Raw genomic sequence first — 15,289 nt, 5'->3', positions numbered from 1 at the left:
TTCCTGTTTATAAATACGTAAAGGGTGAGTGTCAGGAGGATGAAGCCAGGCTCTTCTTGGTGACAACCAATGATAAGACAAGGGGCAATGAGTGCAAACGGGAACATAAGAGGTTCCACTTAAATAGGAGGAGAAACTTCTTCACAGTGAGGGTGACAGAACACTGGAACAGGCTGCCCGGGGAGGTTGCGGAGTCTCCTTCTCTGGAGACATTCAAAACCTGCCTGGACACATTCCTGTGTAACCTGATCTAGGTGTTCCTGCTCCGGTAGGGGGATTGGACTGGATGATCTTTCAAGGTCCCTTCCAATCCCTGGCATTCTTTGGTTCTGTGATTCTGTGAACTGTGGTTGTTGACCCTGCAGAATGGGAGGCTGAGGTGAGACCGTATAGTTATCTACATCTACCTGAAAGGACGTTGTGGAGAGATGGGTGTTGGTGGCTTTTCTCAGGTAACAAAAGACAGGATAAGAGAAAATACGGAAGTGGTGAACGAGGAGCTGGATGAGGAGACGCACGAGCGCATGCAGCAGTGTGAGGAGATGCTGAACCGTGAAATGAGTCAGCTGTGGCAGGAGATAGAGCAGAGGAACCAGCAGCAGAGCGTCTCTGCCTGGGCATCCCTGTTCCTCGCTGCCTTGCAGCACTGGCAGTTCTGGGCTTGCTGGAGGCCTGGTGCTGCTCTTTGGGCTCTGCTGGTGGTTCAGGAAAAGGAGCCATCAGCCAGCCAGCAGCAGCAAGCTTGGCAGCTGCAGAAGCCTGGAAGAGGAAGCGGAATAGAAGGAAGACCCCTTCTGTATGGAGAGGTTTCAGTGGGAGTACCCCTTGTGACCACTGCCAAAAAGGGAAGAACCATGCACCGTGGTGGAAGACCTGGTGAATGACCTTCTCTGTGTCTGCCGAGTCCTCTCTGGCAATGAGTTCATGCCATACCTGCAGCCTGCTTTCGGGCTGGGTGGCTTCCTGGAAAGCCAGAGTGCTCTTGGAGAAGACTTTGTCTACCGCCTGCTTGTGCCCCTGAAGCCGCCCCCTGGGCACTCCTTCCATCTCGAGCTGGGCACCGACGGGGAGATGCCGCTGAGGAACTCCCGCCTGCGTGTGGAACTGGAGTGCATGTGCATAAGGGAGCAGAAGCTGGGAGACATGCTCTGCTTCATCCACCACCCCGAGGACGAGCTGAGGGGCCGTCAGGAAGCCAGCCTCCTGCAGACCCTCTGCACCGGCCCATATCTCGACATGCAGAAAACCGCGTTCTGGCTCCAGGAGCTGATGACAGCAGCCTGCATTGCCGTGCTTCAGTCAGCCACATGCAAGCTCACGGTGCTGCCATCCCCACGCTTCCGCAAGCTCAGGATGACCACTGCCTTTGAGACATCCCTCTCCATTGAGCTGGTCTCGGCGGTGCAGCAAGACAACTCAGACACATTTGTGACCATGGAGTAGGCAGAGGTCAGCGTCGGCACCTGTGAGGTGGCTGAAGAGGCTGCAGCGGGAGACAGAAAGGAAAGGGAAAACAAGAGCAGCAGCATCATTCCCCAGACAGTCCCCTCAGCAAAGCAGCAGGTGGTGACTGCAGTGGTTGCAAAGATGACTTTTACCAGGCTTTTCTGTCACTCTGTTGCGTTTTAGGTGGTGATTTCACCAGGGCCTAGACATTCCCAAATGAGAAGCACCACTGATGTGCCTCCATGTGTTCACTGGGGTTGTGGTACGGGATGTGACCGCCCCAGACACTCCCTGGGGAGCTGGTGATGAAGAACAGAGCACGCTGAACGTGGACAAGACGCGGCTCTGTTGCCACAGGGAATTGCTCCTTCACATGTTCTCCAGAGCAAAAGCACACGCTGGGGAGTGGGATCCAATGCAGCGGACGAGGCCATTGCAAGGAGGCTTGTGACAGAGATGGCATTGCCACCTGGACAGTGACCGCCAGCCCTCTTCAGGAGACGCCCTTCCCTCCTGGACATTACCCTGTGTGAGATCTCCAAGAAATGTTTCATTGCCAGTGAGTGTCCATGCAACGGTTTGTAGGGGAACGTGGGCACAGGGTTCTGGCAGCTCAGCAGCCCCAGAGTTGAGGAGCATTGTGCGGAAGGCCTGATGCGGTGGACTCTGCTTTCATTGGCTCCGTAACCAAGGCTCCCTCAGCCGTCTGGTCTCCTCCATTGACGCAAGGGGAATAACTCATCCCCTCCACAACTCTGCACATTGCTTGTTGCTCTGTGGTGTGACAGGCTCAGGTGGGAAAGCAGCTTCCCCTGAACAGCACTCCCTTCTTTGTGCCTGGAGCTGGATACACAATCCCTTGCCATGTAGTGGCAGCTGGAGTCCAACTGCCTCGGATCACAGGGGTCCACAGCTTTCCAGGGTGCAGAGCTGTGTCCCCTGGGGCAGTATCAGCCTGCACGTGTTCGCCACAGCAGAAGAAGACGTCAGAGGATGGAATATGATGCAGCTGAACAGGCCGTTGCAAGGAGGGTTGCAGAGAAGACGGCTTTACCACCTGGCCAGTGGAAGCCCACCCTCTTCAAGAGACTCCAGACCCCCTGAGAGCTTTACCCTGTGCAAAGATTTCAACCAATCACTTGTTTAACACACAAACACTGCATCTGTGAGCGTCTGTGTTCCAGTTTGATGGAGAACACAGTTATAAGGTCCCGACAGTTCAGCTGCCCCCAAATTGTTGAGCTTTTTGCAGAGGAGCTTAGACAGAGGGCTCTGGTTTCAGTGATTCTCTGGGCTTCGATGATTCTTAGCTTTCATGGCTTAATCCCAGGAGGCAGCTAGACATCACAGAGCTGCTCAGTCACTTTCCCCCAGTGGCAGGGTGGGGAGAATCTGAAAGCCAAAATGGGAAAAATTGTGGGTAGATCTAAGACACTTTAGTAGGTAAAGCAAGAGCTACACGTCCAAGGAAAACAAACTAAATAGTTCATTCACCACTCCTGCGGTCTGCTGATCAGACACCTCTTTTTGGTAAGCGTTCTGCCCCTCGGGGCCTTGGGTTGGAACCAGTGAGGCTGCAGCTCGAACATGGTGTTCAGTTTTGGGCCCCTCACTACAGGAAAGATACTGAGGTGCCAGAGGGTGTCCAAAGAAGAGCAGAGAAGCTGGTGAAGGGTCTGGAGCAAAAGTCTTCTGAGGGAACTGGGGTTATATAAATCTGGAGAATGGGAGGCCGAGGGAAGACCGTATGGTTATCTACGTCTACCTGCAAAGAGATTGTGGAGAGATGGTAGTTGGTCTCTTTTCTCAGGTAACAAAAGACAGGACAAGAGAAAATAGCCTTATGTTGTGTCAGGGCAGGATTAGACCAGATATTAGGAAAACTTTCTCCATTGAAAGGGTTCTCCACCACTGGAACCAGCTAGCCGGGGAAGTGCTTGAGGCACCATGACTGGAGCTATGTAAAAATTGTGTAGATGTTGCCGTTAGAGCCACAGTTTATTGGTGGAGTTGGCAGTGTGAGATTTGCGGTTGGAGACAATAATCTTAAGGGTCTTTTCCAGCTGAAATGATTCTGTGAATCTGTGTTTTCACTTGAAGCCGGCCTGGTGCAGAGTCAGGGCTTGGCCTAGATAGGCCTCGTGGGCCCCTTCAAACCAGAGATATCCTATTGTTATGAGATTGCCATTGGCAGGCAGAGGATAACAACCCAACATAAAGCACCTCACAAGCTGCAGTGAGACACTTTTAACCCTGGCCCGGCCTTCCCCGGGACACCAGGGCAGCTGCGCTGTGGGCCGAAGGGCCGCGTGGCGGGCGGACGTGTCTGTGACGCGCTCTGGCGCCTGTGACATCACAGGGGACGAGTCCCCACGGGGCGGTTATCAGGGGTGCCAGCAGCAGCGCTGCCCCAGTCCGGCCTGGGCCAGCGGTGAGTGTGCAGGCGGGGGGAGGCCGGGCTGGACGGGGCCGGGGCAGAAACGTGGCCCCCGGGGGTGGGTTCTCGCCCTGCACGGAGGGCCCGGCCGCTCGCGGGAGCACCTTGGGCAGGGCACGGAGCCGCCGCTTCGGGGCTGGCGCAGCCCTTGCTGCCTCCCAGCTGCCTCGGCCCCGCTCCTGCCTGCCCCCAGCTCCCTGCGGCCCCCGGCTCCGTTCCCCCTGCTGCCAGCTCACTCCCTCCCGCCCAGCCCCACTGAGACCCTTCTCTCTCTTCTCCTGCAGACCATGGCTCTCAAGGACATTTTCATCAACCTTTTGCAAATTCTGATCCAGAATGTGCAGTTGGTTGGCTATGAACAGGATGCGGAGACGCGCGAGCGCATGAAGCAGCGCGAGGAGATGCTGAACTGGGAGATGGCTCGGTTGTGGAAAGAGATAGAGGAGAGGGACCAGGAGCTGAGGAACCAGGAGCTGAGGAACCAGCAGCAGAGCGTCTCTGCCTGGGCATCCCTGTTCCTCACTGCCTTGCAGCACTGGCAGTTCTGGGCTGTTGCTGCAGGCCTGGTGCTGCTCTTTGGGCTCTGCTGGTGGCTCAGGAAAAGGAGCCATCAGACAGCCAGCAATCAGACGGCCAGCAATCAGACAGCCAGCAGCAGCGAGGACAATTCCAGGTTGCACGTGGAGAAGAAGGAGGAAGAAGAAAATCTCAGTGTTGCACTGAATGTGGGCACGATTTCGGCCCAGCGCCTCCTGGACGTGCCAGAATCACTCACGACGGTGGTAGAGCTGGTGGATGAACTTCTCCGTACATGCCAAAAACTTTCCAGGAATGCTTTCATGCCACGACCAAAGCCTGCCATCGCAGTGGGCAATGACATGGATGGTGTGAGCCCCTGTGAGGATCACGCTGTCTACCGTCTGCTCGTGCCCCTGAAGCACCCCCGTGGGCACTCCTTCCACCTGGAGATGGACACCGTGGAGGCGATGCCGGCGAGGAAGGCCAGGCTCCGCGTGGAGCTGGAGTGCACCTGCAGGAGGGAGGACATGCTGTGCTTCCTGCACTGCTGCAAGGAGGAGCTGAGGCAAAATCAGAGTGCCAGCCTGCTAGACACCCTGTGCACTGGCAACCACCTGGACATCGAGAAAACCACCCGCTGGTTCCAGATACTGGTGAAAGCAGCCTGGGTGGTTTTGCCTCAGTCCACACGCCGGCGTCTAATAGTGCTGCCCTCCAGGCGCTCCTGCAAGCTCCGGCTGACCGACCGTTCCTCTAACACCCTCCTGATTGAGGTGATGTTTGGGGTGCAGCAAGATGGCTCGGACACCATCCTGAGCATCGAGTAGGCACAGGCCAGTGCTGGCAGCAGCAGGAGCGGCCAGAGAACTGTGGTACGGCAGAGGTGCAGTTCTTCAGGAACCGGGCCAGGCTTGAAGACGCTGAAGAGACCATTGCAAGCAGGCTTGTGACAGAGACTCTGTTACCAGCTGGACAGCGACCACCCACACTCTTTGACACAGTCCGTTCCCTTCCTTCTGGGACCTTTCCTCTGTTTAAAGCTGCCAATAAATGTTGTGTTTGGGCAAACACTGTGTCTGCCTGAATCAGGATTTTTGGGAAGGTGGGCACGGGTTGCTGGCAGCTCAGCTGCCATACAGCTGCTCAGTCACTTTCCCCAGTGGCAGGGCGGGGAGAATCAGAAAGCTAAAGTGGGAAACATTGAGGGTTAATCTAAGACAGTTTAGTAGATGAAGCAAGAGCTACACACCCAAGCAAAGCAACCAAAAGAATTAATTCTCTGGTCCCCTCGTGTGCTGCTCAGATCTGTCTTTTTGGGAAGTGTTCTGCATCTGTGGAGCTTGGGTTGGCACCTGTGAGGCTGCGCCTTGAACATTGTGCTCAGTTTTGGGCCTCTCACTACAAGAAAGACCTTGAGGTGCCAAAGGGTGTCCAAGAAGAGCAGAGAAGCCGGTGTAGAGCATGGAGCACAAGGCTTCTGAGAGAACTGGGGGTCCTGGTGGACAGCAGGATGACCATGAGCCAGCACTGTGCCCTTGTGGCCAGGAAGTCCCATGGCATCCTGGGGTGTATTAGAAGGGGGGTGGTTAGTAGGTCGAGAGAGGTTCTCCTTTCCCTCTGCTCTGCCCTGGTGAGACCACATCTGGAATATTGTGTCCAGTTCTGGGCCCCTCAGTTCAAGAAGGACAGGGAACTGCTGGACAGAGTCCAGCACAGGGCCACAAAGATGATGAAGGGAGCGGAGCATCTCCCGTGTGAGGAAAGGCTGAGGGGGAGCTGGGTCTCTTCAGCTTGGAGGAGACTGAGGGGTGACCTCATTCCTGTTTATAAATACGTAAAGGGTGAGTGTCAGGAGGATGAAGCCAGGCTCTTCTTGGTGACAACCAATGATAAGACAAGGGGCAATGAGTGCAAACGGGAACATAAGAGGTTCCACTTAAATAGGAGGAGAAACTTCTTCACAGTGAGGGTGACAGAACACTGGAACAGGCTGCCCGGGGAGGTTGCGGAGTCTCCTTCTCTGGAGACGTTCAAAACCTGCCTGGACACCTTCCTGCGTAACCTGATCTAGGTGTTCCTGCTCTGGCAGGGGGATTGGACTGGATGATCTTTCAAGGTCCCTTCCAATCCCTGGCATTCTCTGATTCTGTGATTCTGTGAACTGTGGTTGTTGACCCTGCAGAATGGGAGGCTGAGGTGAGACTGTATAGTTATCTACATCTACCTGAAAGGACGTTGTGGAGAGATGGATGTTGGTCTCTTTTCTCAGGTAAGCAAATGAAAGGACAAGAGGAAATGGCCTTAATTTGCATCAGGGCAGGATTAGATTGGATATTATGAAAACTTCCTCCAATGGTTGAGAGGGTTCTCAACCATTGGACGGAGGTCCCTTCCAATCCCTATCATTCTGTGATTCTGTGATCCTCTTTTGTCTTTTATTCAAGATGAAATATTCTGTTACATGCCCTTTTCCTCATCTCTGATAGTCTGTAGCATCCCTCTTGAAGCTGGTGTCCTCTGTGCTAGCTGTGGCCATGCTGCACATCTTGTCAGCATAAATCTGAAGAGGTTTTCTTCTTGCTCCTTTCCCCAATAATTCCTATTATCTGATTCATCATTGTGATTACTACTGAAGTCGCAAACTGATGCTTTTAGGGAACTATTAATAAATGGCTCCCAGCATCACTCCCCTGAGTGCTGATCACTTCATTCAGAACCCATTGCCCTATCAGTAGAACCAAGGTTATCTTTCCCCCATGCATGTTACCGTGGACGTATTGACATCATCCATTTTTTGCCTGTTTGTTATAGAGAGAGCCTCAAAAATACCCAGCTGTAGCTCTTTCCAGTTGGCTTTTAGATTTGAGTTTTAACAAGGATGCAGCAAACACTGATACCTCACTGTTCATCTCCCTTCCCCAGAGTACTTATAAATACACTGAATTGCCAGAAGCTTCGTCACTGATAGACAGTCCTCAGGATGACACTAATCTCTTTTTAAGAATTGGCACCAAGTTCCTTCTGCACTGAGAACAATATAATTAAATATATCACATTCAGACCTGAACTGCAATAGACTTTGCCTACAAAATGTGTAGATATAGATTGTAAATACTTCAGTATGCAATGACAGATTTAAATATTTTTTTTTTGTTTCTGATCCAACCAATCCATCTGTAAGACAATCATGATAAATGTTTGCCTGCCGGCCAATGCTTTCAACTACTCCAAAATATAATAAAAAAAAACCAGGTAGACAGAAATAAAAATCACTGACCATGTAAATGACAGAGATTGCAATTGGAAACTGGATGCTTTCTTAGAAGAGAAAGAACTTACCAAGTTGGTAAAGAGCAAACTGAGGAAAATTCTGCCTTCTGTTTTAGGCAGGGTTGGGTAAAATATTCATGATGGTTGATTTGGCTTTATGAATCTGAATATTCATCAGTCTTACTTCTTCCTGTTTACACCTTGTTTTCCTGCAACTTTTACCCTTTTACTGTAACAAGAGTTCACTTTTAGGAACAGGTGGCAGATAAGTAGCAATGTAGAAGATTGTACGAGCTTTTAAACTGTTACAAGTGCTTAATTGTAGGTTCCCCTGAACACTGGAGGACCTCAAGAACATTTTACCCTTCTCTTCAGCGTCATTTATACCAAAGCCTTCCCCTATACGTGCTTATAGTAAAAATTCCTCACTTATTTTATTTTTTAATTATTTGGCCATTTAGAAAGAAACCAAAGCACAATACCTGGAGGTGGGACTCTTCAAATCAAACACCTTCTAATCAAAAGTTTCTTTCATGATTTATCTTGATTTGTAGTTACATAAAAAGAATGGATTTTGGCCAGCTCACTGGTTCTTTTCTAATGTTTCGTGATGAAACGTTGAAAGGAATATTCTGCAAATGCTTTTTAGTAGAATATATATTATAGCAGCTGATGTAGCTTGCTGTGTATCAGTGCGCAGCCTGTGTTAAGACAGCTGAAGTATCAGGACACACACCCCCTCTGTTAGGACTGCAGTAAAAAATCCCACCATACTCTTCTTTTTTTGCCCTGCAACGTGGTTTTGAAGATAAAAAAATGCTACTTGAATAAACCTGCTTTTACTGGAATGGCCCAGGGGTGTTTCATTTCTTCTATACTGTTTTCTTTCCATATCGTATCGTAACACTTCAGCCTTAACAGGTAACAGGTTTACAACTCTCATCAAAGGGCTGCACACAGTTCAGACGTTATCTGTCCCCAAGTGCATGTCATTTTACTATCACTAATTAGCAACAGAGTTCATGCTCTCATCTGGATGAGTTGGTTCGCACATCAAAAACTGTTGATGAGCTGGTGATGTGCAGGATTAAGGGCTGGCTCCTGAAATACGCTGCTGTTATGCTGAGGTTCTGCCACTTTGGCACGGCAGCCGGTGCTTGCTCTTTAATAAGCGTGGCGTGGTTGAATGTCATAGCAGGTTACTGTTCTGCCAGTTATGAGATACACCAGTTCTGCTCAGTACATCAACACCCCAAGGTCCCACTTACACTAGAGGGCACTCTCAAGATTAAAATTCTAGTTGCTGTGGCAAAGTTGTTACTGTTCTGCTAAGACTAATGTGCAAGGGTTCACCAAGGGGCTGCTTTCTCCAGATACTTTTTTTTTGGCAGTTGTTCCCTACCTGTCCAGTTGTGTGCCTTCATTTCTGCTGCACATGGTTTCCTTTCATTTTGCTTCTTTCCAGATTATTTTAATCTATCAAGAAAAAAGGAAATTAAGCTCTGGCAGCGATAACTGCTATTCCTGGCCTAGCAAGGTGCCACAATGTTGTGATTGCTTCCTCTGCGGGTAACGATGCTTTTCATTCAATACTAAGTGGTTGTCCTTAGAACTCTCTATATCTCTGCCCAAAAGGTGCTTATTCCATCATTCAGTGTGGATTCACCTGGGCGAGGCTGCAGGTACCTGTGCCCCAGTACAAAACATCCTCTTCCTCACACAGCATGGGAAGAGCTGGGCAAAACCTTCCTCCCTCCTCACTGCAGCCGCATCAGCCCTGATCTTGTTGTTCTGCTGGGGAAATAAATCCTTGCTTCGTATGTTGTGCCTCACATACTTGCCTTTATCAGCTCCCTAAAGCAGCTGTTTATCTGGAATAACCCACGGTCCATCCCTTTAGCTCGAAGGGACTGTGTCAACACATGCTGGTGCAGAACTTGGCTCTTGACCCTCACTGTGTCTAACCAGTGATTCCCCAGCAGCAGCCCACAAAGCCTCTTTATTTTATACATGTGTGGCTGTATTGCCAACCACAGATAGAGAAGACCTCTGTCCAGAAAACAGAAGCTGTGTAGAGTCAAAGCAAGTCCCTGAACATTGCCAGGATAACATGCCACAGCTACAGGGCCCAGAATGAGGGCTAATGTGGAAATTTTCTTAGTACAGCCTTTTTTTGTTGAAATCTGTTTACACTGGGAGTGCTGAAGGCACTTTGCTCTCTGCTGAGCAGTTCCCATGAGTGGTGCTGATATAAGCTATAAAAGTAATTTTCAGTCCTAGCCCTGCTATCCAGGGTGCCAGTTAATAGAATGAGACTCTTTTTGTGCTGCTGGTGTGTTTCCCCTGCATGGAAATCAATACATTTTGTGTAGGGCTCAGGCTTCCATCAGCGCCAGCTTTGGCATTTTAATTATGTAGTCTGGTGCAAATCAATCACTAATAGACAAAATGTCTTATCCCATTTATAATGCCTTAACTAGCCAACATATTTTATTTTTTCCACTTGACCTCGTTTTCATGTATATTAAAATGCATGATCACTTACACTATATATATTTATGCTTGGTACACTCCTGACTGACTGAAGAATGGAGGAGAGTGGCCTGACATTCCTCCTAGCTCTTCACAACTCTCAGTCATCCAGTGTTCATCCCAGACACTGGTTGTTCTTTTGGTCACGTTCAGCATCCAGCACATGAGCTTGTTCCTGATTTATTCCAACTTCAATTCTTCCGGCAAACTTGGAGATGCTTAGTTGTCCAGCACTCTATTTATTTCAGTACCCAATATAGGCAAGTAGAGATCACTGAATGCATATTCTTAGGTTTTTTTTGCAGAATATATAAACTTAAAATCAATGGACTGAATCCTCAGGAAATGGGTTTGATGTTTTAGTTACCTTTTCCAGTAATCTTCTTTAGAAGCTATAGGGAGAAACTTAATGCTGTTTCAGAACGGCAAGGCAAAACTTTTTTGAACTTAGTCAGTAAACGTCTTCAAACTACATTTTATCTCACATAAACACGAGTACAGCCCCATTGGTACAGATATAAACTACATCCCCAAATTCTGAAAGAATGGTCTATGCAGTTGCAAGGCAGGAAGAAATGCTTCTAATAATATTTCAAGTTGAGAGTGGTATTGTATTATCTGAGAACTGAAAATGTAATACTTTTAAAGGAAGCAGTGAAAAAATTATGCTTACAACCAGAGGGTTAATAGTCCAGACCCAGTAGTTTGCAAGACTTCAGCAATGTTTTAAAGGAAAGGTTCACTAAAAACATGGAAGCACATCCAAAATGGGATAAAATGCAAAATGGACTGAAAAAATAGATGACACTGAGTGACTTATCTTTCTTGAATAAAAGCTGATCTTTACAAAGGAAATGCAGTGGCTATAATCTATTTAGACCTCATTAAGCATTTGATATAGAAACATACAGGCAAGGCTTTGGATTCTTTGATAATGGCTGGTTTTACAAGACACCAGTCCGAACAGTGATACGTGGGAAAGGTTTATCTTGCAGGGGCAAAAGGATGCTGGGACAGGAACTAGCAGGGCTCATTTGGAGAGCTTTAAACTAGACTCGAAGGGGGATGGGGTTGTAGCTGGGCTTGCACCAGTGGGGCAGCACTCTAGAGTTGATGACGACTGGAAGGCCTCCCATACCCCTATGGTGAAATCAGTGTGCTCAGCTCGCTCCCTGAAATGCCTGTACACCAATGTGTGCAGCATGGGGAAGAAGCAGGAGGAGATAGAAACCTGTGTCTGAACAGGAGATTATGACCTGGTGGCAATTAGAGAGACATGGTGGGACAGCTCACATGACTGGAATGTGGTCATGGATGGCTATGTCCTTTTCAGGAAAGGCAGGCCAGCCAGCTGTGGTGGTGGAGTTGCTCTTTACATGAGAGAACAATTACAATGTATTGAGTATCATCCAGGCATGGATGACGGGCGAGTTGAGAGTCTGTGGGTGAGAATTAAGGGGCAGGCTGGCAGAGGAGGCACTGTGGTGGGTGTCTATTACAGGCCACCAGATCAGGTTGAGGAAGTTGATGAGGCCTTCTACAGACAGCTGAGAGCAGCCTCACAGTCACAGGCCCTGGTTGTTGTGGGGTATTTTAACTTCCCTGATGTTTGTTGGAAGGACTACTCAGCCAGCCAGCCACAGTCCAGGAGGTTCCTCCAGTGCCTTGATGATAACTTTCTGTTGCAAATGGTGGAGGAGCCGACTAGGAGAGGTGCACTGCTGGACCTCATCCTCACTAACAAGGAGGGTCTGATTGAAGCGATAAAGGTTGAGGGCTGCTTTGGCTGCAGCGACCATAAAATGGTGGAGTTCAGGATCTCCTGTGGCAGGAACCGAATAGATAGCAGAATTGCAACCCTGGACTTCAACAGGGCAAACTTTGGCCTTTTCAAACAATTGCTAGGGGAAATCCTGTGGGAAAGGCTGCTTGAAGGTAAATGGGCCCAAGATAGCTGGTTAGTGTTCAGGGACTGCTTCTACCAGGCTCAAGATCAGAGCATCCCGACACGTAGGAAGACAAGGAAGGGAGCCAGGAGACCTGCGTGGTTAAACAGGGAGCTGCTGGGTAAGCTCAAGGGGAAGAGGAGAGTTTGCAGATCACGGAAGGAGGGGCTGGCCACTTGGGGAGAATATAAGGCTGTTGTCAGAGGGTGTAGGGAGGCAACTAGGAAAGGTAAGGCCTCCTTAGAATTAAACCTGGCAAGAGGGGTGAAAGACAAGAGAAAGAGCTTTTTCAAGTATGTGGCAGATGAAACTAACACCAGAGGCAATGTAGGCCCCCTGATGAACGAGGTGGGTGCACTGGTGACAGAAGATACAGAGAAGGCAGAGTTACTGAATGCCTTCTTTGTCTCTGTCTACTCTGCCGGAGGCTGTCCTGAGGAGCCCCATACCGCTGAGGCCCCAGAGGAAGGCAGGACAATGGAGGAGTTTGCCTCAGTTGATGAGGACTGGGTTAGGGAGCAATTAGGCAATCTGGACATCCATAAATCCATGGGTCCGGATGGGATGCACCCACAGGTGCTGAGGGAGCTGGCTGAGGTCATTGCTGGATCACTCTCCATCATCTTTGCCAAGTCTTGGGAAACGGAAGAGGTGCCTGAGGACTGGAGGAAAGCAAATGTCACTCCAGTCTTCAAAAAGGGTAAGAAGGAGGACCCGGGTAACTACAGACCGGTCAGCCTCACCTCCATCCCTGGGAAAGTGATGGAATGACTTATCATTGGTGCCATCTCAAGGCAGATCAAGGACAAGAGGGTCATTAGGGGCAGTCAGCATAGCTTCACCAAGGGGAGGTTGTGCTTGACCAACCTCATAGCCATTTATGAGGACATAACGAGGTGGATAGATGATGGCAGAGCGGTGGACGTGGTCTACCTTAACTTCAGTAAAGCCTTTGACACAGTCTCCCACAGCATCCTCACAGCTAAACTGAGGGAGTGTGGTCACGAGAATAGGATAGTGAGGTGGACTGCGAACTGGCTGAAGGGAAGAAGCCAGAGAGTCATCGTCAATGTGGCAGAGTCCAGTTGGAGGCCTGTATCTAGTGGAGTGCCGCAGGGGTCAGTACTGGGGCCGGTATTATTCACTATAGTCATCAATGATTTGGATGAGGGAATAGAGTGTACTATCAGCAAGTCTGCCGATTACACCAAGCTGGGAGGAGTGGCTGACACTCCAGAAGGCTGTGCTGCCATCCAGAGACCTGGACAGGCTGGAGAGTTGGGTGGGGAAAAATTTAATGAAATATAACAAGGGAAAGTGTAGAGTATTGCATCTGGGTAGGAACAACCCCAGGTTCCAGTATAAGTTGGGGAATGACCTACTAGAGAGCAGTGCAGAGGAAAGGGACCTGGGACAGCAGGATGATCATGAGCCAGCAGTGTGCCCTTGTGGCCAGGAAGGCCCATGGCATCCTGGGGTGTATTAGAAGGGTGGTGGTTAGTAGATCGAGAGAGGTTCTCCTTCCCCTCGACTCTGCCCTGGTGAGACCACATCTGGAATATTGTGTCCAGTTCTGGGCCCCTCAGTTCAAGAAGGACAGGGAACTGCTGGAGCAGTCCAGCGCAGAGCCACAAAGATGATGAAGGGAGCGGAGCATCTCCCTTATGAGGAAAGGTTGAGGGAGCTGGGTTTCTTTAGTCTGGAGAAGAAGAGGCTGAGGGGTGACCTTATTAATGTTTACAAATATATATAAAGGGTAAGTGCCAGGAGTATGGAGCCAGGCTCTTCTCAGTGACAACCAATGATAGGACAAGGGATAATGGGTTCAAACTGGAACATAAGAGGTTCCACTTAAAATTGAGAAGAAACTTCTCAGTGAGGGTAACAGAACACTGGAAAAGACTGCCTAGTTTTTAGTTAGGGATTAGCATAAAGTGAGCAAAGAACTGGATAAGGGGAGATGGAATGGCTGATGTTCAAATGTTGTGTCTCTGTTAGTAACCAGTGCAGCCACACAGGAGCAAATATGCAAAGCAGTTGGTGCTCAGGACCCAATATCCACTGTGTAGGTGGAGGGTTGCTTCTGACCAGCTCTTGTCTGGTCTTGTGGACTGAACTCTGATTAGCATCTGGAGCACTGCTGGAGAGCTTGTCTTATTGAGTTTCATTTGAAAGGGATGCAGTTTCTACAATGACACTACTACATAGTGCAGACCGAAGTGTGGGACAGTGGTAACAGCCACTGCAGAGGAAGATGAAGCCACCACAAAGGTGTAGCCTCGATGGCTGGAACAACCGAAGCAGAAAATTGGAGCATGGAATGTGCAGTTCAAAATTTGAACTGCATTGCCTATTTTTGATGCTACAAGGTGCTAATGAAGCAGTAAAGTTGCAGCCATAGTACTGACATATTAATACTCGTAACTGTGCACTGGAACCACAGCTAGTCCTATCCACAGCAAAGCAGATTCTTGAAACAAGAACCTCCCACCATCTCACCAATTTTGCTTTTCTCCTTCACCAATTTACAAAGAACATGAAACATGCCATTACAGCAGACACCAGTGGACATTTGTAGTACTGTACATCAGCATGAGCAATGAGAAACAACTTGCCTCTACCTCCTGGCCATTATCTGGTATAGCCCAGTAGGCCAGATGCTTTATTCCAGATGCAAGTGAATTGTTGGCTCCTTTTCACCCTGGCATCTGCTGTAAACCCTAGGACCCCTTTTACTAGAGCTGTTCTCAGCCAGGTGCTTCCCAGTCTGCACTGAGACACAGGGAACCCTGCGCTTCTTCCTGAGCTTCCTCAGCTTTCCATTGACCAGCCCTCTTAAAGGTCTTTGCCATTTGTTGTCAGCCACTCCTGAATCCAGAACTCATGAAAGGACAGGTTTCCACCCATGGCAGAGCATTGTGCTATTTTAAGAATCTCAATAGAAACATAACTCTAAAACAACAGGTTTGTAACTGGGAGTTTCCTCTTCAGAAGCAAGGAACACCATCAAACACCTTTTTATGATAGTGACTGGTAATATACTGTATTTACCAAGTTTGTCATTTTGTCAGGCCCACCAAAGGTTGACTCCAGCACCTCTTGCATGGGACTGCCTCCATTTACAGGCCAGCTGGGCTTT

General features: G+C 49.2%; 1 protein-coding gene and 1 pseudogene across 1 annotated transcript; both read left to right on the top strand.

Moving 5' to 3' along the window:
• The first annotated feature begins 428 nt into the window (after positions 1 to 428).
• LOC136102305 (inositol 1,4,5-trisphosphate receptor-interacting protein-like 1) lies at positions 429 to 1,443 on the top strand (annotated as a pseudogene).
• A 2,712-nt stretch (positions 1,444 to 4,155) lies between these two features.
• Positions 4,156 to 5,282, top strand: LOC136101860 (inositol 1,4,5-trisphosphate receptor-interacting protein-like 1). The gene has a single exon (XM_065838360.2). It carries the CDS (start codon positions 4,171 to 4,173, stop codon positions 5,227 to 5,229), a length of 1,059 nt encoding a protein of 352 aa, XP_065694432.1. The 5' UTR covers positions 4,156 to 4,170; the 3' UTR covers positions 5,230 to 5,282.
• Positions 5,283 to 15,289: the final 10,007 nt, after the last annotated feature.

Source organism: Patagioenas fasciata, chromosome 5, assembly GCF_037038585.1.
Source record: "Patagioenas fasciata isolate bPatFas1 chromosome 5, bPatFas1.hap1, whole genome shotgun sequence".
In the NCBI taxonomy this organism is placed as follows: domain Eukaryota; kingdom Metazoa; phylum Chordata; class Aves; order Columbiformes; family Columbidae; genus Patagioenas; species Patagioenas fasciata.
The sequence above is the reverse complement of the archived record's forward strand: the minus strand, read 5'-3'. Positions and strand labels throughout refer to the sequence as shown.